The 23341-nt window shown below is 46.3% G+C and overlaps 2 protein-coding genes across 2 annotated transcripts in view; both read right to left on the bottom strand.

The window, feature by feature from the left end:
- Positions 1-3574, bottom strand: part of LOC8042302 — a 117191-nt gene extending 113617 nt beyond the window's left edge. The window contains exon 1 of the mRNA XM_042293135.1: positions 3395-3574. Coding sequence (XP_042149069.1) covers positions 3395-3574 — 180 coding nt within the window. The remainder of the gene's footprint in view (positions 1-3394) is intronic.
- Positions 3575-11364: 7790 nt separating this feature from the next.
- Positions 11365-23341, bottom strand: part of LOC121046496 (sodium/hydrogen exchanger 7-like) — a 29344-nt gene continuing 17367 nt past the window's right edge. Inside the window, exons 3-4 of the mRNA XM_040500777.1 lie at positions 13379-13975; positions 11365-11484 (exon numbers count right to left, since the gene is read on the bottom strand). Coding sequence (XP_040356711.1) covers positions 11365-11484; positions 13379-13975 — 717 coding nt within the window. The remainder of the gene's footprint in view (positions 11485-13378; positions 13976-23341) is intronic.

Genomic DNA, 23341 nt, shown 5'->3' with positions numbered 1-23341 from the left:
ACTTATGACTAAAAAATGCCGATCTATTCAATTAATATCGTCGGTAAGATTTTCGCCAAATGAAAACAAAAACTACGGTATAAATTTGAGTACATATGGTAACATACTGCCAGTAGAACTTGGCACGCAAAGTTTCCTAAGGCTCTTAAAAAAATGTAGGTGAAGCTGTACTTTGTTCACTTTTAAGCTAAAACTGCACGCAAAGCTAAAAGGGCGAACTAGCCCGCGCCTCTGGCTTTGCAACATTTATTTCTAGCGCGAGTGCTCGTCCTGTGAAAGAACGCTCCAAAGCAGCGACCTCGAGCTCTTGTGCTTGTGGCATTGACTACTGTGGGGGATCGGTGGCCGAGTGGTCTAGCGCACACCAGCTCGGAGCACGTGGAGCGAAAGCTCGCGCTGCAGAACCCAGGGATCCTGGGCTCGAGCCCCACCCCTGCCCGTTTCGATCTGGATGAGCATCGTACCGGCGTGCGGTCGTGTATCACTACTGCGTGATGCACGTTAAAGACCCCAGGCTAGCGTCTGTACCGCACTGGCTAAATTTCTCATCTACAGCTGGGAGACTCGTCGCCCCTGTGAGGCAGACCAAGTTCTAGGCTGTATAAACACACACACAACCCAATTTTTTGGCATTGACTGCAGTATCAACTTAAAGGTGAGTGGAGTATAGAGTACTACGTACAGATTAAATTTCGGCCAAAATTTTAAAACGCTGCGCCGACGCAATTTTCCTTTACCCTTTTATAATATATACAAATCCTTGACTATCGGCTTTTTAACCAGACGACTGTAAAGTAGCACTAGCGGTGCCTGTACACAAAAATGGGCCTAAAAACGATGTAGCAAATCATAGACCAATTTTCCTATCGCCAATATGTTGTAAATAACTAGAGCATACATTATTTCGTCAAGTCATGAAGCATCTCAGCTTACTTGTGTTTGTTTATTTTAGTCCCAACATGGTTTTAGAAAGGGGTACTCGTGTGTAACGCAATTGACAGAGCTGCATCGTGATATAAATGCAAGTCTTGATGTGGGTGGACAGATTGGCTGTGTATTTTAAGGCTTTAAGAAAGCGTTCGACACTAAAGCACACTCACTGAGATTATCACTGAGATTATAAAAGTTTGAATTTTTAAAGATAAACACTGCTACCTTAAAGGAGATAAAATGATAGTTTCTAGTTTCGTCAGTGATTTGTCGTCCTAAACGGTGCAACATCTAATTTCGTTGCCGTTACATCTGGTGTTTCGCAAGGCTCTGTATTGGGGCCTTTGTTATGATTAATGTCTGTCAATGATATTTACGGCGAACTGAGCTCAAAGGTACGATTGTCTACCGATGATTTTGTCATTTCCAGATATGTAACAAAAGAGGAGAGTTCCACACAGTTGCATGATGACTTCAATGGAGTTACTCAGTGGCGCCCTGAGTGGAAGATGATCACAACGTGAAGAAATTTGTTCATGTTAGTTTTACTCCAAAAAATTAAACAACATTGAAACTCAATAACAATTGAACAATAAAGCTGCACCAAAATAACAAACATTGAAATATCTAGGTATCACGTTTTCATCTGATTGCACCTAGAACGCTACATACCGACGGTGTTGTTTTGAGGGCCGGACGATCGAGCACTTGGATTTCTGCGTCGAAACTAAAAAATTACGCAAATCTATAAAAAAAGATTGCATGTATTGCCTATGTGAGCCTACTGTTCGAGCCTACCTGTACTGTCTAGGACCCTTCCGAAAGAAACCTCATTTAATATCTAGACAAATTATAAATCCGTGCTGCTCGCTTTGTCCTGGGACGGTATGACCGTTATGCAAGTGTCACTGCTATGGTAAAAGAGCTAGGATGGAATTTCTTGGCATTAGGGCGAAAAAGTGCCCGTTTCAAGTTATTATATGATATCTATCAGAAAAACACTGGCATCAAGTTGTTTATCCCTTTTACCTCCAAATTATATTTCACAACGTAAAGACCACATTCACAAAATGAGTGAGTTTCGTACCAAAACGAAATTCGGTAAGACTTTTTTTAGACTATTAAACTATTAAGGAATGGAGTGCTCTGCCTATATTCCGTGTAACTATAGTTGTGCGCAACGCAAGCAATTAGGCCATGCCAGACGAAGACAGAAAGATCATGCACTAGGAAGGCGGGACGGGGAGGAGGGCAATGGAAGGCGAGGGAAGAAAGGGGGAGCACAAGGGTCGTTAAAGAGGAGAAGGGGTTTCGTTCCTTCTCTCCAGCCTTTCTAGTGGTTTTACTTTCTCCCCTCGCCGCGCGTTTACTTTGCTTGTTCTGCACAGAACTAATGACAAGCAGTATAGTGAGATTCCTTGTGCCGAAAATGCGGAAACGTTTTTTCTTTTCTCGTTTGTTAGCCTATTTTTATAATACCTAATGCAGCGGCTGCATGTTGCCATTGAGTAAATAATAGAGAATAAAACATTCTCTAACGACATTTTACCACGAAATATTTTTAAAATATGGTTGAAAAATTTTATTTATTAAATAACTAATTAATCAATATCACCTTTTTTTCAAATGATCCTATTCCCCGTAACTTAGCCCGAGTGCTAAAAGAAGCCTGACGCAACTTCCCTCTTTGAAACAACTCTGGTCCCTCTAACAAAACGCCCTGCTGATGAGGTCAGTGAACGCTCATTGACTGTAGCTGGCTACAGTGTTCTAAAAGTGAGAGTAGAGGAGAATGCGGGGTAATATGTCTCAGGCTAGAAAAGGGGATCCATGGTGAGGCGTTGCTGGCATAGACAACTCCTGGACACTCGGCGATCAGCGCGACGCACGCTCTCGCTTTTTGTTTCTTTTTCAGGGGGTGGGCAGAAAAAAACAGCCACCAATAGACCGATATCACCAAGCGTTCGAAGCATGCTCGACGACGCCATAACTTTAGTTCACAGGAGTCAGACGGCAGTGCACGAAAGGGCTCGTGCCGTCTCGTGATCTACACGCGCAGAGTCCCAGGGTGGTTGTCGCACGTACAGAAGGACTAAAGTTCCCTCGATGCATTGCGACAGCGGTGGCGTAGTCAAACTGGCTGCTGAGATCGGTCTATCGCAGGCCCATTCTGGTCCAGGAATCGACGGGAGCGCAACGCCCAGCCATCCCTTTTTTTTACTTCGGCGCCTCTCAATGAAAACGGCCTTGCGTTTGCCACTACCCATATTTTATATATGTTGCAGGTTATAAAAAGCTGGACAACTTCCTTTCAAAAAACCCTTCACTAAGTCCTCTTTAGCAGAGCGATCACTGAAAAGGGGGCCGAGTCGCTCTTCGTCTTCACTCAAGGGTTCGCTTTGCTGAACTGAAAAGAGTGAAGTGTTTCGAAGAAAGAGCCTGCCCCGGTTTCTTAACCTGCAACAGACGGCAGTTCAGTGCAGAGCTGACGTACCCAGGGAGTTCGGGGGCGTGCGAATGGGTTTTCGATGAGGGTGTGCCTGGCGACCCATTTCCAGTCGACGCGGAGGAATTGCGAGTCTGTCCGCTGAAACCAGCTGGCCACGGACACCTGGTCGCGCAGGTACGTCACCGCACTGGACATGGTCCGCCGCTCGATCTCGGACACCTGGAGCCCGCCTGTTGTCACAATTATATGGGCATGAGTACGCTGCGTCTTCGGTGTTGCACGGTCATGGAAAGAGCAATTACCTAAGGTTTCAACGTGAGAGCTGCAAAAGTCCACTCCCCACCCCCTCCCCCACAAAAAAGAAAACAAAAAAGAAAACGTCCGCCGAGGCGCACTGGTCATTAAGTAGAGCATTTTTTTTTTTTGTAGGCGCCATTTTTGAAAGCGCGCTGCTAACAGAGAACAAAAACAAATGGCGTCTTATCTCGAACTCACAGTTTCATGAAGTCACAGAAGAAAACCATTTGTTGGTGCCATCTTTGAAATATGAATCTAAGCTAAAAAGGCGCCTAATGCCCAATGCACCTTGTCCATTGGGTAGTGATTGCAGCATTGTATTTTTGTGGGAAAACTATTTTCTGAGTTTTGTTTAATTTGCAAGAGATAATTCAATCTGCTAGAAACTGAATTGTCTTTGAAAGGCGCTTAAGATTAAGTGGGCACCGTATCCTCCTATTTTCCCTAGAACCATGAATGATCCTTGGTGCAATATGGATGGAAACGGAGGTAGCGCGCACAGGGCAAGACAAAAAGTTTGAAATAAATCGTGGTATGATTTATGTTGTTGTTTTTTTGTTTTTTTTTTTGTATTGTTATGAGGAGGATACAGCCACGTCTCGTTAATGTGGACTCTTTTAATATGGATACCCCGCTATATCGACACCATTTTTGTGGACAAACTGGGAAAATACATGCATTTTGTTCTCGTTCGTATGAACAACTCACATTATGGACGATTTTGGGAGGAAACGGAGGCGTCCATAAGATCACTGAATTAAAGATGACAAGACTCGCGTACTGTTTGTCTATGTCGCACTCTTCTTGCGTCACACCGCGCAGATAGTGCAGGCGAAATGCACAAAACACGCTCGCCTCACAGTTCGCTAGAAATTTCTTGAGTTTGGAGAACACGCAACACCAACTCAAGAATCCGTCGTTCCTTCCGGTTTAAACCTAAAATCAGATTGCTCATCTGAAATGGGTAATCGGGTAATCAAGAATTAACTTTATTACACAAACAGTTTTTCAGAGAAAAAGCTCACGGCCTGGAAAATATTCAAAAGAAAACGGGTTTTCCGTGCTTATGCGGAAAAAAACGAAGGGAGAGGAGGAAACGAGAGCGAGGAGGGACGCCAGAATGCCGAGCTTTTAATGGGATAATTGGTGGGCACAGACAGAAAACGCTAGCTGCTTTGTCTCCACTGCGCTCGCAGAGCGTGTCCGAACGCGAACACCAGATGCCGGCGTTCCGCGTCCTAGCGCGTTTGACGAGTGCAGTTTAGACAAGCGTAGCTATAGGGAGTATTCACTGGCGGCCATATCTCTGTGCTTGGCTGCTGAGTGCTGAGTGCGTGCTCACGGCGAGCTTCCGCAGTTCTTTCGCAACGTGCATTGCGCACCATCAAGACTGCCGGTCTTAGCAGGCTATTAATGGGACCTCGTTCTGAGCATGCGCTCTAAACATCGCCCTCAAATATGGCGCCCAGTGTATACCCCTTATTGGCGACGTGACCGATCGAAAGCGTCGCTGGGGTCTGCCCACAGCAATTGACCGAATGCGGTCTATGACGTCAGAAAAGGATGTCTCATCGACGGATGTAAGAGGAATGTAAGAACTTCAATTTTGATGGTGTTGGTACACTCTAAGCCCGGTCCCACTTAGTAAGAGGGACATTTCTTCGATTTTTTCCCACTTAACTTTAAGGGGGGCGACAGACCTCTTAATATTACATGGAGATGCTCCCTCTTAATTAAGTGAGACACCACCCCTCTTAAAGTAAGCGAGGCGGCGTCTCCCTTAAATTTGAGGTCAGAGTCCCTTAATTAAGAGGACCAGTTTTTAGATATTTTCTTCCTTAAATTCGGAGGGACGGTGGCCCGCTTAAAATGCAGGGGCATAGTCCCCCTTAAGTCGGGGTCACGCTGCTTATACTTCATACAAAATATATTCTGCAGACATGTTCCGAAACGAGTCGCCTCGACATCCGCGCTTCGTACGCCACGAGGTAACCAATCAAGAGGTTACTTTGTCACGTGGCATACAAAGCACGGATGTCGCGGTGACTCGCATTGAAACATGTCTGCAGAATGTATTTTGTATGATGTATAAGCAGCGTGACCCCGGCTTTAAGTTACCTCTGTTATTGTATCGTACAATTTCTGCTCCTTCGTGTTTTGAGTGTCAGGTGACATGCTGCACTGCACTTCTCGCACTTTTGCTGATATGGTTTAACCAAAGTTATTCTGTGCTGCGTAGCAGAATTGAAATTTGATCTGTATATCTTGTTGATAAACGGAATCAATGTGTTAAAGAAAACAGTAACAATCTTTAAGAGTAAACACTGTTTTATTTGCCATGACACAAGAAAATATTTTGATATGTCTTCATCAAAATAATAATTCTATAACGATGTTCTGGTAGCTTTTACGAATAAAAAAAGACTTAGAACGACGCCAGAAATCGGCGTTTCTTGGAAGCTATCACACAAAAAATTTCGTGCTGCAGAGTGACTCATTTTGCCTATCATAAACAACAACAATACAATCGTGCTGAAAAAAAAAATTGTTTAGCGGATAACACAAAAAGAAAAGTACATTCTAAAAAAAAGCCCGTGCGTCTACTTTCCCGCACAACACTTGGAAAGACAATCACCGTAACTCTCGGAGGCAGCTCAGCGAATGTAGATGCCGAAACATATGATTATGCCAAAAAAATGAGTTGCGACATTAAGCACAACAAGCGTGATGTTTTGCATTGGTTAATGTCACAACTCGGACTGGCTTTTTTGGTCTAATCTTGTGTTTCGGCATCGTGATTCGCTGAGCTGCTTCCGTGAGTTACGGTGATTGACTTTCCAAGTGCTGGCTCGGGAAAGTAGATTCCTGTGCTTTCTTTTAGAGCGTACTTACCCACTTCATAGCATTAAAAACTAATTATTCGGCGTCTCTTGCCATCAGCAGAAGCTCAGAATATCTGTTGTTTTTGAACGGCCATAAGCGATTTTATGAGCTTCTCCGACACAAACTGAATCGAAACACTTTATTTTCAACGAGCAGACCCTAGAGGAGTCCAAGGGTTTGTCCACATGCCACGGGGTAGGAAAGTCCCGTTATGTAATACACCGATAAGCACATGACTAGTGCCCCCTCCATAGTCGTGCTAGCGGTGAGTTTCACTGACCAGTTCCCAGAAACGATCCCTTTCTCCGAACCGAAGAAAGTCTTGGGTCTTGGAACTTTTTCGTCAGGGGTAAAATCGTCCTGCAAGCAACAATTCTTAAAAAAAAAAAAAAAAAAATTGCGTCAGCGTTAAACTTAGATTTCTATTTTTGCATTCGCTTTTTCACATACCATAGGTGATGAAAGAACTTCTGGCCAATCGAGACCGGAGGATGGTCTTAATGTTCAAGAATGTTGTTGGGTTGTCTCCGCAGAAGGCCCCTTTTACCTCCTCCAGGTTTCCCAGCATGGTGACGATCGTGTTATGGAACCGAAGTTGTGCATCCACCTTTAGCTGAATGAAAGACCATATTGTTTTCCTTTAGATACAGAGGGTGGGAATTAGAATAAAGGTAATGAAGCGCTTTCACCTGTTATCAAGCAGGCGATAGGAAACAAATGCGAAAATAAAGTGCAAACAGTTCAAAGATTCGGAACCCAATCTGTATGCGATGAAATAGCGAGTGACATTAGCTTATGACGCAACTTCTGCTACTATTAATTTTTGGTACGAGAATAGACTGCAGTTTTAATTAATTTACGAGAATCAATTGTTTCTGTATTACCAAGACAAAACGAAAACGCATTTAGTAGTAGATGAACTTTAGAAGCCCCATGTGCTTTGGAAAGCATGGATTGCATTTGCGGCTCGAAGCTGCAGAAGTGATCTAGCGCATGTTTTAGAAAGCAACATAATCAAATAAAAAATTACATTTCTGTAAATATTTCGCCGCAAGCCATTCATTTTTTTTTTTTTTTTTTTTTTTCAGAAGCAGTGCATATGCCAACAGAACGTAAATAGAGCCTACCTACATACCGGAATACAAAAAGTTAATAATTACCGAGTTCGTTGTGAACCGTGTGCGGGTGGCCGCAGTAGGCTCACCACTCAGGGTGGTGCGTTCCACCGTGCAGAGGGTCCCGGTAGAGCTCTTTAGACGAGCAATCCGAGCGGAACCCCCGCCTGATTCCCTTCATGTCAACGTTCGTTGCCATTGCCTCACTCTGAAAACAAGATTGTTAATAACGGTCAGTCATTTAACGCCCACAGTCAGCGCACCAGCCCTAAAGCGCATAAGAAAGAAAAGAAAAAAAAAAGCAAACTTCTGTTTATATATTTTTCGCGGATGCACGACACAGAAAAAAAAATATTCAGCCAGCTACAGAAAACAAAGAGCATAATAAACATCATAAATAAAATCTCCAAAAACAAAAACATGGTCGGCGCAAAAAAAAAAAAAAAAAAAAGCCGGTAGCTGTGTCGGCACGACCGTCAAAATATAACGAACAAAACAGTACGCCAAAGGAATACAAAAAAAAAAAAAATGTACTCCCTGGCCGCCGCTACACCCTTCCCCCAGACGCCGCGACGCCGACGCAACGCGAACACGCTAAGAAAAAAAAACCTTTATTTCTTCTTTTTGTTTTCTGCTCGTCCAATCCCCCTGCCCTTTTCACAAACATACACACACATTATGGGTTTTTACTCGCCGCCCACTTGAGAAAAAAATGTTCATAATCACTGAAACGCTAACGATGTCTACAACATAACGTTGCAGTGTAAATTGCTGTAATGAATTGTGAAGGCAAACAAACGCAAAATCGCCAACATTCTTTCTGTCAATCAACGCTCTCGGGCGGTCAACCTCAAGCATTTAGAGTGCACACCGAGAAAGAAATCGGCGAGCCAAGCTTACAAACACTGACTGCCCCAGCTAGGGTGCCTTTATGTTGGCTTTGCCTTAGGGAGGGTGATGCCATCCTTTGTAGTACTCGATGCCGACAGTGTACGCTCACGGATAAAATACCAGGAAATTGCCGGTAATAAAATGCCGGCGTAGCACTGCCAAAGTTAGCAGCTCGAGCTGGGAGAAGAACGATCGCGCGTTCAGCTAGGACAAAAGCGTCGGACAGAAAATGGTCTGATATCACCAACTTAAGACAGACGCGTACACATTGGGACACCCTAACCCGCTAAAAGTGTTTTGTGCGAAAGAGAGCCCTGCGGCTCACGGCAGGGCAAACGATTAGCGACGCTTTGTCCTAGCTGAACGAGCAGATCCAGGAAGCGACCGCGCCCGCGGACTACAGCTGAACACTCTCACTCTACATGCAAAGCTCGTGCATCTCACAGCCAGCGTGAAAATATTGATGGCTCGTTATTCCCACCCGCAATGCACCCAAAACAAAAGCGCCATTATGACAGGATTACTCACCCGAAGGAAGTCAAACGAGCAGCATGACGCTTGCGACTCTCCGGCAACGACCGTTTCCAGCTCTCCGTGAATTGGCGCGAAGCCTTAGCACCGTCTGAACTCATTGCCGTGGATTCGTGCGCCTGCCCCCCTCCTCCTGACCGAACTACATTGGTCCAGTTAAGAGGGACCGGTCCCCTCTTAATATGAAGGGACACGCGTGAATCTTTTTGTCTGTCTTTCCTGTTCAGAGGGACTAACGAAACGGTTTCCTTGGTCTCTCTTAATATGTTGGTGTCCCTCTAGATGTTGCTATTTTATTTTTCAATTTCCCTCTTAAAAAGGGCTGTCCCCCTGAAAGCATTGTTGTCCCCTCTAAAATCAGAGGGACAGCGTTTTTTATGAGGGACCGGTTTTAGAGTGTAGTATTGCTTTGAGAGCGCTATGATTTCAGGATTCCACCATGCCCATTACAAACACCATCGAACTTGTTGTTCACCAGGTAATGACGTCAAGAAAGGTAACCAAACGAGGGCGCCACCGAAACATCTTGCCGCTAATATCACGTTTCACTTTATTAAGTGAGAGCGTGGCAGCAACTATACTTTGTCTCACCTTTGCGTGGACTAACTGCGAAAGCCGTGCAAGCGCGAGCGGCTAGCCTTGACTGCCTTGACTGGAGCACTCGCTGCACGAGCGCTCGTGCACCCGCCACGGTTTCATCCAAAGCAACTAGCTTGCGCTTTTAGCATGCGCGGCAAACAATAGTCCATGCTAAGGTGAGACGAAGTATACAAGAGCGAGGTCCGGGCTTTCAACGTTCCGGCCAAACACGCGCGCTCATACAGTGTAAGCACTGTTCAGGGCCACATGCTCACGCTTGTAGCTTCGGCCTCGCTTGCGCTTAAAATGAGACAGAGTGCAGCTGTGCTTCTACTTCTTAATTATTCCAGTTAGAGCTCGGCGTGCTTGCGAGACCGCGAACTCGTTTCCCCCTCTCCCACGGTTTATTTTCCCATAATCGGACGCAGCGCAACTCAGCGTTCTACAAAGTGTTTTAATCCATCCTCTTTTCTTTTTTTTGTGTGTGGAGCGGGGGGGAGCAAAGGCCGAAGTCGCAATAACTGCGTCGCACCAGAGGGATACACCGTGCCGAGCTTCGCGGAAGGGGCTCGGTAAAGGTGCTGTATTTATTACACGACCAATATAATGCAACATGTTTTTAATCGATATTTACCCCCAAATAGAGTAAAATGACTGATCAGAGTTTTAAAAAAATCGAGAACGAGATTTTTTTTTTAATCGCCCTTAAAATATTTTTATTTTGGTGCAAGTCTCGTGTTTGCTTGCCAAAATATCTTCAACCCGCGCTTAAATAAATTGGAATTTCAGTGAATGTACTTCCATTTATAAGTAGTGTATTTACTTAAAATATGACGTTTCTGACTAAATTATTACCTAAGATACAGGCCTGCAAAGTTGGAGGAAAAACGGTCAAGAAGCCGAAATTGATGTTTTTTTATTTATTTTTTAAAACATACTAAACACTAACGATATTGGTTCTTGTATTGCTAAGTACATATATATTGTGCTAAGACATTATGAAACTCACCTAAGAAGTATAACTTCAGTTATCAATCACCAAAGTTGCACCCTCCGGCTATGCAAGCAAATGCGACATTCCACTTCTACGTGATGTACGATTTTTTGCGTCCGACAATTTCTTCTCTAGGTGAAAATAATTCTGATTTTGTTCATTTTGGACATCGGGAAATATCATATAAAATTATGAAGGAAATTAAAAAGGTCGACCAGCCACCCCCTGTTCGATCTTATCTGAAATCACCCCACTACTAATAAAACACGCAATTACCAGAGTTGTCGAGACGCTTGTCGTACATCGACCAGTTTTCTTAAGCAATTGCGCTCACGTCTTAACTGATTGGAGACTTTATTTAATTATTATAAATTTATTTATTTATTTAATCCTTTTTATTTATTTATGATACGTCTAGTTATTTATTTATTTATCCATTCATTCATTCAATTATTATATTTATCTGTTCATTTTTGTTATTTGTTTATATATTAGTTTAATATATAATTACTCATTTGTTTGCGTGTTCGTTTAATTATTTATCGATCTGTACCACTAATCCGCATTGAAGCATTTTAATTGGTCAGTTTCAAATAGAAATGCATTACTCACATAGGGAAATAAAAAAAAATCGTTATGTGTGTATGATTACCATACACCGATACGATAACTATCCGAACCGAAACAATGAAGTTTTAATCGATCGTCCCGGGAGTAAAGCCGGGAGCCTTACCAAATAACCTGAACACAAACTCGAGAAGCGTGAGATTTATCAGCTGGGAAAGGAGAATGTCGCAGGCGACGTGCAGGAGTGTCTGAAAAAGAAATCAGATAAGCCGGAGATCTTTCATATTCAAAACAGATTCTGTCTGAGTGAAATAAGCTGCCAGATTTGGATAGTAAATCTCATAGCTCCGACAGCGACGCAATGCCAACGCCAGAAGGCAGGTTCCCGTAAGCACCGCGCGGCGCAAAGGTGCTGTATAAATCTAGAACAGCACTCTCTGCCCTTTACCGCGCATCGCACTGGCTCGGAGAGCGGCTGCTATATTTGTTGGCACTACACAGTACCGCCGTTCTCGTGTTCAAGCGTTGAAGAGGCAAAAAATACACTAGTTTCATAAAGTCAAGACTTGACCGGTACTCCTCGCCAAGAAGTTATCACGAAAGTGCATGTTAGTGAACAAGTTATACTGATGAATATTACTCGGGCTGCCAATAAACAGCCTTTGTTATATCAATGGACACCGATTATTTGTCCTTCTATAGTAAGAAAAGGCCCCAATGCCACAGGGCAATTCCAGACCAAAAGCGAGGCGACTTGTTGGATCATTGGAACGTATCGCTGCGATTGTCCCTTGAAGTGTGGATACACACTCAGATGAGATTAGAGTTGTCTGTTCCCTTTTGTCCTCAGGGTCTTGTTTCTAGCAATGCAGTAAAAACTCCTCTAAGATCTACGCTAATAATCTTTCGAGAAGGGGAACAAGGGGTACAAAGGAAAAACAAAAATCCCAAAACAAAGTTAGGTTACTGGTGCGTGACTGAACAAATCCGCCCGGTCCTATTATTTACACATGGACCTCTCCATTTCCAGTGGAGAGCTCTACCAATTGAGCTAACCGGGAGTTAGACGTCAGTAGAGAAAATAGGTTTTATAAGCTGTCACCAGTCTAAAACCAACACGGGTGATCGGCCTGCATTTTAAGGTTATGATGATAATGCATCTTAAGATTATAATGAAAAATAAGACGTATAAAAGCACTCACAAGACATTCCCTTGAATTCTTGAAAAACCATAGTTATATAATTCTCCACTGGAAATGGAGAGGTCCCTGGTTCGATACCAGGACCTGGCAAATTTTTTTCAGTCGCGTACCAGTCACCTAGCTATGTTTGGAGATTTGTGTTTGTCCTCTGTCTCCCAGGGATTATGATAGATATTTTGTTCAGCTCGCTTGCACCTTTGCATTAATTGCATTATCATAGTCTCCCAAAATCTAGCTCCTGGATTCTTTTTTTTTTTTTTTAAGCATGAGGATATATATTGAAAAATAAAACGCATAAAAGCGCCCCCAAAATATGCCCGTGACTTCTCTGCAAAATATATTTGCCGAGATTATATTTTATAATTATTCTGGTGTTCTAGAAACCAATTGACTGACGGGTTTTTGTTTTGTCAGTATAGAACTTTCAAAGCAGTTAAAAGTTCACAGGTATATATAATTTGTGCATGAACGAGGACATCATTTCTTTTTTATATATAGCATAGTGCGGCATGCTTGGCACAAGCGAGCTAGGGGAGTCCTCCAAAACAGGTGGAACCCCTCCTAACGCACAAAAAGACAGGCATTTCTTGAGAGATGTTAAAAATAAGTGTTGTGGACGATGAGAGCACGATAAACTGCATGGCTTTAATATGATTAGTTGCTTTTTTGCTTTTGCTCTACTTAGCGGGAGGAAGAAGCGAGGCAGTAGAGATGAACCAGCTAAGAATAATTTGACAATCACTGACTAGCGGTCCGAATAAATTATATACCTAAAAAAAGCGTTCAGCTGCTTGTGGGGCGCATCATAAATAAAGAAAACAGATAAGAACAAACTTTGTAGTTGTGTGACTGAAAGCAAAACACGAAATATACAAACAAATGGTTACTCCACTGCCCCTCCACTGTCATTCCTTGGACAAAATCGCCAAGTAAAACGCACCTTAGAGACAAAGTCGACGTTCCTGCTTGCCTCGGCGTGGTAGTAGTAGGACGCTACGGTGATGTTGAGCGGACCCTTGAGACCCATCCAGACAGTGATAACGGCCTGGCGCCAGGACACCGGATACCCGATCTGCTCGATGATGGGAAAAAGTGCGACCAGGGAGAAGATGCGCGCCCCCGTCCGCACGCAGTACGACAGGAGCGCGCTCTGCAGTTGCTCCATCTCGAAAAAGATGAGCAGGAGCTCGCCCAAGCACAGCGAGGACATGAAGAGAGACACGAGGCCCACCAGGTTGTAGATGGCGGACCAGTACTTGTGCAGCAGGCCCTCGAGCTCGGTACAGGCCACCCGGCGATGCGCGTTGGTGACGAGCGTGAAGACCACCACGCCATCGACGCCTGAAGCGCCCGCAACCTCGAGTAGGCAAAAGGTGAGATAGGTGAGGAGGATGAGGAGGACGGTGTTGCTGCTCTGGCTCTGTGGCGCCAGCCGGAGGGACCGTATGGCCGCCATGCCCATGGCAGCGCCACAGAGGGCGCCACCGACGTGGCTCAGGAGCAGGCTGTGCAGTCGCGCGCTGAACACGGTGTCGCTCTGAAAAGCAGGAAGGGAGTGGTCCTTTGTCCTTTTCCTTCGTGTTTTTATTCTTTCAAACTAAAGCAATTTGGGAACAGCTGTCATGCATTGGTAGGGGGAATTAAGATACGCTCTTTTTACGCCCGTACTGGCGGCGTGCTCGACCAAAGCGTCGAAGTGATCGGCCGTCCACGCTTTGGTAAACACTCACTATGAAGTCTTTAGTTTGATTATGGTCGGCTTTTGTTGAGGAAAACAAGCTTAATGTCAGGCTGTCAAGTTTCAGGGATTAGTTTTCAAAATTGGATGTCTCCAAGATTTTACCCCCCTTTTTGAACATATCATGGAACTTGTTTTTTTGCGACTGATTATAGGTAACCATAAATAACAACTCCTGACGTCACGAAGAGGCAAATGCTCTTCGCGATGTCATCATTCTCCTAAACCCGGTAAGTACAGAGGGTGCCGTGTCTGCCATATATCTGCAATATAGTTAATTATGGTTGGTTACCCTACTAAAAAACCTCGTTTGTATGATAAACTTTTGAATCATTAGAGATATATAGGAACATATGAGAACCATATAAGAACTACGTCAAATTAATAACGACGTATAAGGACCATATCAGAAACTTGTGAGAAGCCTCTTATAAGATTCTTATAGGGTTCATATATGTTCCTATATATCTTATATAGTTATCATGTAGTTCTTACACGGTTCTTATATATTATTATATATTTTGTATGATCTATATGTCTTTATAGGACACCAAACATTTATCATATAAATGACTTTTTCAATAGGGTAAGCATTGTCCCACTACAGTGAAAAACACCGATTTTCGTCCGGTGACACCACCAAGTTTCGTGTACTAATGCTGCCTTACTGTAACGACAAAGATCCCCGACAAACGCCCGCAAGCGCCGACAAACGATCGACGAAGGATAAGTTTTTGTTGTCGTTCGACTTGAAGCGCCGCGAGCAGTCCCACCGAGAAACATCTCTCAGAGACGAACTTATCCTCTCGCCCGCTAGTACAGTCTTTTGGATAAGGATGGCTAGTTGGGCTAGTTGGTTTTGCATCATGGTGTAATACGCCAAAACAACAGGGACAAAAAACGAAGGGAGAACTAGACGGGACGCGCCGTAACTTTCAACTGAAATGTTTATTTGGATGACAGAATTTAAAAAAAAAAAATAAAATATAAAAGCAGGCACACTTGGCAGAACACCAACGATATGGTCTAAAAACACCCCCCCCCCCCCCCTCAAATGCCAGCGTCATTGGTTCTTCAAATAGTAGAATTCTTTATCAGTCAACAACAAGTATTGTCGTGGTGGGACCTAATCAGGAAGGCTTCCTGAATTTCTCTTGCCATTTTTGTTTTGTAACGGCCCGTGACACAGGTGTCACCAAAGATGGGGCTGCACTTTTCAGAGTTGGGCCCGCAATCGCAACGGTCACCGTGGAACTGCCTGATCGCCAATGCATGCTCTCTGACCCTATCATTAATGCACCTCCCCGTCTGGCCAACGTACACCTTACAGGGGGATTTTGTACGTGACACTAGTGGCGCACTCGCGGAACTTAGTGACATGTCGTTTTTTGCACGACTCTTGTTTCACATCCGATTCCTCTCCTAATCTCCTTATCCTTTTGCACAGTGAAGATAATTTATTCGGTGCTGAAAAAACGACTGGTATGTCAAAGCGATGGGCCACCTTCTTCAGATTGTGGGACATCCTGTGAATGTAAGGCAAGACAACAGGCCTGCTTTTATATTTTATTTTTTTTTAATTCTGTCATCCAAATAAACAATTCAGTTGAAAGTTACGCCGCGTCCTGTCTAGTTCTCCCTTCGTTTTTTGTCCCTGTTGTTTTGGCGTATTACACCATGATACATTCTTTTGTCTTTCATCACACCCCCTTCTACCCTTCCTTCCACTCTTCTCATGTGTCGCTGGACCACTCGGCTTTCACAGAAGGCTTTGGCCGTCACTGATTGCTCCCGCAGTTCCCGTTCCTCGATGACAGTGTTCGAGGCTCGCACGCTGGTAGTCATTTCGTGAAAGAGAACTTGCTTTGACTGGTTCTGCTCGTAAAAACCTGGTATGCAAGGTAGCGCTTCAAACTTAAAAGCGCCGAGGCCCACGTCCCAGCATCCAAAAAGATACGCCGACGTTTGAGGAATGAACAAAGTAAGACGGCTCACCACGATGATAGGACACGATGTTCCGGCAAGCTATACCGCTATTCCTGCAGGCAAGAGACTTGTCATCTGGCTCCGTGATCGTCTGGATGACGTATATCCAACAAAAACACCTACCCTCGATTCTCGAAATCGGAGTGAAACTCCGAGACGCTCATCACAGGACCTCTATCGCATCAAACGGTTCAAACAAGGAACCATTCGGGAATTCGGGTTTCGGAAAAAGTTTGGTGGCGGTCATGACGGAAGTAAGCGACAACTATAAATATTGACAGGAAGTGTTTATTAAAAACCTTTCTACTAAAAAAAAAACATTTTTTGTCTGTATATTTCGCCGTGTATTGTTGCCGATATCTGTCCCACTGCGGAGACAGTTTCGTTCCTCGCTCTTTCGTATGAGGTCCGCCAGGAGGGACGGCGGACTCTGACAAATCACGACAAGCAGGTTGTCTGTCGGTGTCGCTTGTCGCTTGTTCACGCTTGTCGTTGTCCGCTGTTATTGTTTGTCGCTCTAATGAGACGCGGCATTTACGGAGAGCTTAAGGTAGTTTTGAATGCCTTTCATGTGCTCAGAGGAAACGCATAAGCTCACCGGATTACCTGATTGATCGAGACACCGTTAAGTTTACTTCAAAGTGAGGTGTGTCAGGAATGTGCTTTAAATGGAAGTTTCCATGGATTCAGCAAATACTTTACTGGGGAATACAAATTACTCCAAGAAAATTCATTGGCCTAGGCCCCGATAGGCATTGCAAAGTTGGAACGGCTGGACCCACAAAGCCTCGAGGTTTTCTCCTTTGATTGGGATGAGAGGCTGCCGCCATCTATTGTCCTGTAAACTTGTTCCGACTGCGTAGGCAGCCGTCTCTGATGTCTTGAGGGATCCGGTATTTCGGCGCGTCGGCGGCAGCCCTCTCACGCGGCAAGGCGCAAAAACGTAACAGCGTCACTTCGTGCTGGAGACGCGCTGTCTAATTCAAAAGAAGTATTTGGGTCCTCCCTCTTCCGAGAGTGCTGTTGAGACTGAGCGGTGTCCGTGGTGGTGGAGGGGCTCGAGCCAGGCACCGGGCTATAGGTTAGCGGGAACGACAATGAGCGGCGATCTCTCTCGAAAAGTACACTGTTTATTTACAGGATGTACAGTCGGTTCAAAACCAGGGAAGACATTCAGAGTGCAGTGGATTGGCCTTTACATTGTTACGAATTAAGGCAACGAGAAGGCGAACAGTGAACTCAAAATAAAGGTTTAATGCGCGAACTTGTGCCAACCAAAAATAAGTAACGAAAGAGCGTCGAGGCAGCAGAAAAGAAGGCGGCGACTCGGCGGCGAAACAGAGAGCGCGAGCGAGACTGACTGGACAAGGTCGCGGGCAGCTGCTTATCTACCGTGCGTCACTATCTTGAAAGTTCGGCAAAGGAAGTTCGAGCGTCGCGCGCTCGGGGCGAGGATGAGCTAGCACTTTCAAGAACAAGAAAGCAGGAGGAGAGTTACGTCTGGTGCGAGAATGAACGCGAATCCACTAGGAGTCCGTGACCGAGCATTTCTTTATCGACCCTGCGGGCGGCATTATCCCCCCTTTTAAAAGTGCATCGTCCCGATGCAACGCAAAAGGAAGGTAGAAATGGCTAAAAAAAATGCACGGTGAAACGAAATAAACGTGTGGTGTCACAATTGACCTTTTTCAGAGATCGCTGGGCGCATGCGCCGACTCTGAGAGAGGAGAGGAAAGGGAAAGGGCGCCATATTTGGTGGCTGTCTCGCCCGCTCGGTCGCTCAGACAGTGCTGGTTATGCTTGACTCCTCCGGTATTCTCGCGGCTTTGCTTCATAGTCGTCATGCCTCACGACCGCGCAGCAGAAGGTTGCACGAATAGAAGGAAACATTGTTAAAATGCCAAATTCTATAAAGCTGTTGTAGCCTTTGGCGGGTGGTGCACGAAAGCACCCGATGTCAAACACCCCGCACTTTTTGCCCTGCTTTCCAAAGCCTAAGACGAGAGCCCCCCGTGTCAGGTGGCTGGATCATCAATGTGACGGCTGGACATTCTGCTTTTAACTAAGATACAGTAAATGTGAACATGATGATATAGCTGAATTTGGGTAGGAAAAGGAAAACGCAAAAGGACAGAAAAAGAACAGGCAACGTCTCTTGACACGTTTCCCGTTTTGCCTTTGCGTTTTCCTTTTCCTACCTCAGTCTCAGATTTAATAATTGAAAATGAGCGTGTTGGTGAATAGATACGAATATATGAAATGATATAACATGAAGGACGGGGACGGATACAGGACTTTTTGAAAGAAGTACTCTTTCCGTCCCTGCCCTCGATGTTCTATCAAGCTTTCATGTATTCATATATCAAGTTTTCCGTCATGCTAAAACTACACCAGCTCGCCTGCACTCAGACCATTTTTTGTTAATAGTAAACGTGCAAACGAGGTTGTGTGACGTAATCATGCCGTACCCGGTACTCAATTATAAATAACAGCATAACGCTTTCCGTTCCTCAGGCGTGCGCTATACACACTCGCGTCTTCCCACGTTAAAAAAGTGGCAAAACATTTCAAGCGAGCGAAACGAATTTAAGCCTTACGGAGACAAACTCTTGATGAAATTTCTTGGCAACCAACCGTGAACCCACTGTTTGCTGGGCCCTCTTTGTCGAAGGTTCGTAAACGTGCCAAATTCAAAGATGGATTGTTTCTAACATACCGTTCCTTACTTTTTGACGGTGCAGGCAATCCTTCGCGATATCAAAACGGCCCGGATTTCGCACCGTCCGAGTTTGTTTACACATTCCCGAATAAGGCAATGTCCCGTGCCCTCGTGCGGTACATAGGACGGCGAAGTGACGGACGCGATAAGCATGAATAACTTAAGCGATCAAGGAGAGTAAAATAAGCGGTTTGTTGTGGCCGAGCCTCGTAAACGGAGCTCACAAGCTCCGCACAAGGTGGATGGTTGGGTCGGTATCCAAGCTGGTCACCATTACGTTCCTTACATAACACTCTGCGACTCTGCTTTGAAAGCAGACCCCTTTTTTAGTTGCTTGCAAGACGCGGCACCGAAGTGACGATGAAGTGACTCCGAGTCGATGGTAAGAACCGATGCGGCGTCGGCGGTTTATCCATCCCTGAAGGCATAAGAACGAACGAGGTCCTCTGTATCCTAGACACTGACTTTTGTTAATCCTCCAGGTCGTTCTCAGCCATTTCGAAGAACATATGCACGCGAAGCGACGACAAAAAGACACGTTCAGATTGGTGAAGGACGGAACAACACCACCAGAGAACACACGCAAACACATGGACCGGGAGACAAGCCAGGCCTGGCGCGGACGACGGAGAAACGTTCCCGGAGCCACCAAAAGTGTTTCGAGCGATTTCCGCGAGGGCGTGCCACGATCGTGGCCAAACTCTGAAAAAGGTCAATTCTAACGCGCGCAGAACGGTTTGAGGCGAACTACGTGGACGACTTCGGGTCGTGGATGGCGACGTCCTGATGGTCGGGTTCCGTCGGGGAGCACCTCGTAGTTCAAGTTCCCAAGGCGGCGAATGACCTTGTAGGGTCCGAAATAGCCGCGGCAGCGAATGGGCGTCCACACCCGCACCCTGTCTCCGGGCTGGAACTTCGCGTCGCGGCGACGGAGGTTGTGCCGGCCAGCGTCGACACGTTACTGGTCCTTTATGCGAAGGCGGGCTAGCTGGCGTACCTCTTCTGCCCGTTGGGTGACCAGCTGGGCGTCGTTAGTGCCGTCGTCCGTCAGGTCATGGGGCAGCATGGAGTCGAGCATCGTCGTCACCTTTCTGCCGCGCAGCAGCTGAAAATGTGTAATGCCAATAGTTTCTTGAATCGCCGTGTTGTACGCAAACGTGACGTTGGGCAACACTTCATCCCACGTTTTGTGTTCCACGTCCACGTACATCGAAATCATGTCGGCGATGGTCCTGTTTAGTTGCTCCGTCAGCCCGTTGGTCTGCGGGTGATATGCCGTGGTCCGGTGGTGGTCGGTCTGGCTCAAGCGGAGTATCTTTTGTGTCAGGTGCGCCATGAACGAGGAACCTCGGTCCTTAATCTGGATTTGGGGAGCCCCGTGTTGGAGGACGATAGACTCAAAGAAGAACCTGGCTACTTCCACGGCGGTGCCCGACGGGAGTGCTTTTGTCGGCGTACCTGGTGAGATAATCAGTTGGCACGATTATCCAACGGTTTCCCTACGTAGACAGGGAAACCATTGGATAATTGGATAATGTCCAAAAAGTGAAAGCCGTTTACAACTCCCTGTAACACCGAGTTAGAGCGCAGCTCTTGAGGAGGAGGAGGGAACGGTACTGGGGGGTGAAGTGACCTGGGGGGTCACGTGACCTTGGGGAGTCACGTGACCATGCCGATGATGTCATCAGTGACGTCACTGATGACGTCATCAGTGACGATGACGATGCGGACTCCAATGACGTCATCAGCGATGATGACGATGACGATGCGGATGTCGGTGACGTCATCAGTGACGTCACTAATGACGTCATCTGTGATGATGACGATGACGATGCGGATGCCCCCCCCCGAAGTCACGTGACCCTAGGGGTGGTTACGTGACCTGGGGGTGTCACGTGACCGGGGGGGGGGGGGGGTCACGTGACCTCGGGGGGTCACGTGACTTCAGGGGGGTCACGTGACTTTGGGTGTCACGTTACCTTGGGGTGACCTTGGGGGCCACGTGACCTTGGGATGACCTTGGTTACGCCGACGGCGACGCCGACGCCGCTCAAGCCGGGAACGGGCCCCTAAGAGCTGCGCTCTAAAAGATCCATTCCAATATGCTGAACCGGTGCAGTCGGCGGAGCGATCGGTTGCAAGAGACCTGCCAGCTTCGTCAGTGGTTTCTTGCGTCGTTGGCATTCGCGGCACGAACGGACGTAGAGGTGTACGGTCTTCGGGAGCTTGGGCCAGCAGTATTTTTCTCGAGAGTCCTACTGTAGCCAAGGTGACCAGATGTTGGGTCGTCGTGGCAGGCTTGGAAGACCTCGTCTCGAAGACTAGTAGGAATCACCAGGAGCCACGTCGAGTTGCTGTCCCCGAAGTTCTCTTTATAGAGGATACCTTTCCGGACGGCGAATCTGGGCAGGTCACGTGAGAAAGCTCGGGGAATCGTACCCCCTCGTCCCTCCAAGTGGTCGATCAGTTCGCGCAGCTCAGGATCGTCCCGCTGGAGCGCTGCCATACCGTGAACGCTCACTGCGCCAAGAAAGTGACCGTCGTCGTCGTCGTCTTTGGCACAGCCGGTAGTTGAATCGACGGGGGCTCTGGACAGGCAGTTGGCATCGCTGTGTTTTCGGCCTGACTTGTAGACCACGGTCACGTCATACTCTTGCAGTCGTAGGCTCCACCGAGCGAGGCGTCCCGATGGGTCCTTCAGGCTCGCTAACCAACACAGCGAGTGGTGGTCGGTGACCACTCGAAAAGGACTCCCGTACAAGTACGGGCGGAATTTCATGATGGCCCAGACGAGGGCCAGACATTCCTTCTCGGTCGTCGAGTAATCGAGTTCCACGTTCGACAGCGTCCGGCTAGCGTATGCGATCACGCGCTCCGCAGCGTCTTGTCGTTGGACCAGTACCGCTCCGAGTCCTGTATTACTGGCGTCCGTGTGAACTTCCGTTTCGGCTGATTGGTCGAAATGGCCGAAAATCGGTGGTGACTGAAGCCGTCGCTTTAGTTCGTCGAATGCCTGTTGTTGTTCTCCGCCCCATTCGAAGTTCACGGCGTCTTTCGTAAGGTGCGTGAGCGGTGCAGAAAGCTTGGCGAAATCCGGAACGAAACGCCGGTAGTATACGCAAAGTCCAAGGAATCTTCGGACGGCCTTTTTATCGGTGGGCGGTGGAAAGGCCGGGCTACGGCGCGAGTTTTCTCAGGGCCAGGACGTACACCTTCGGTGCTCACAACGTGACCCAGGAACTTCAGTTCGCCGTAGGCAAACCGGCACTTCGTCGATTTGAGGGTGAGTCCTGAGGTCCTGATTGCCCCAAGAACGGCCCGAAGGCGTCGCAAATGCTCGTCGAAGTTGGCCGAGAATACGACGACGTCGTCGATGTAAACGAGACAACTCTGCCACTGAGGCCTGCCAGAACGGTGTCCATGACACGTTGGAACGTTGCCGGCGCCGTGCACAGTCCGCAGGGCATCACCTTGACCTGATACAGTCCGTCGGGCGTGACGAAGGCAGTCTTTTCACGGTCCCGTTCGTCGACTTCGATCTGCCAGTAGTCACTCTTAAGGTCCATCGACGAAAAGTATCGGGAGTCGCGCAGCCGGTCCAGCGTGTCGTCGATGCGGGGGAGCGGATACACGTCTTTCTTGGTGACCGCGTTGAGCCTCCGGTAGTCAACGCAGAAGCGAAGCGTTCCGTTCTTCTTCTTCACCAGTACGACTGGAGAGGCCCACGGGCTGCTCGAAGGCTGAATGATGTCGTCGTTCAGTATCCCTTGTACTTAATAATAATAACAACTGTATATACCATATCACATATGGTGGGAGGTGGAGAAAAAAGCTGACAAAGCAGCTTGACGGCTCTCCAGCCCCCTCAACAGGTACACAGCGGGGCCAAGTTTCATACAAGCAAAAAAAAAAAAGCAATAAAAAAAGCAACAGCAAAATAAGCAGAACCAACCACAAAACGCTGGTATGGTAAAACAAAAACAAGATGACTAACAGGCCGTCAACTTCACATAAAAAAGTGAAAATGATCCAGAAAATCTTGCATTCAGACTAGACAAATGATAAACAACATATTTATATAAAAACTAGATAGTCACATAACTCACGCGGGCTAGAAGATAATATATCGACATTCAAATTCAGGAAAGTGTTTAGTAACGTTGGAAGTGTATTTCTAATCATCTGAAGACCGTAATCTGTACGCGATGTATCAACTATCCAGAAATCTGAGAGGCGAGTAGAATGTGTAAACTGTCTTTTCCTAAGGGATGCCAAGCTTAGCAGGAAGCTATTTATCACAGGATATTCTTGTTTATACTTCATGATAAGCCTGTATTTATATTGTTGATGTATTTTAAGGGCCCCGAGTTTTTCAAAAATTTGGTCAGAGTGAAAAAGATAAGGCACGTCACACACGAGTCTTAACGCTCTCTTTTGCAGTAATAATATTCTATGTAAAT

The sequence above is a fragment of the Ixodes scapularis genome, unplaced genomic scaffold (assembly GCF_016920785.2).
Source record: "Ixodes scapularis isolate PalLabHiFi unplaced genomic scaffold, ASM1692078v2 PGA_scaffold0__279_contigs__length_252992795, whole genome shotgun sequence".
Classification (NCBI taxonomy): Eukaryota; Metazoa; Arthropoda; class Arachnida; order Ixodida; family Ixodidae; genus Ixodes; species Ixodes scapularis.
This window is presented reverse-complemented; position numbering and strand designations above follow the sequence as displayed.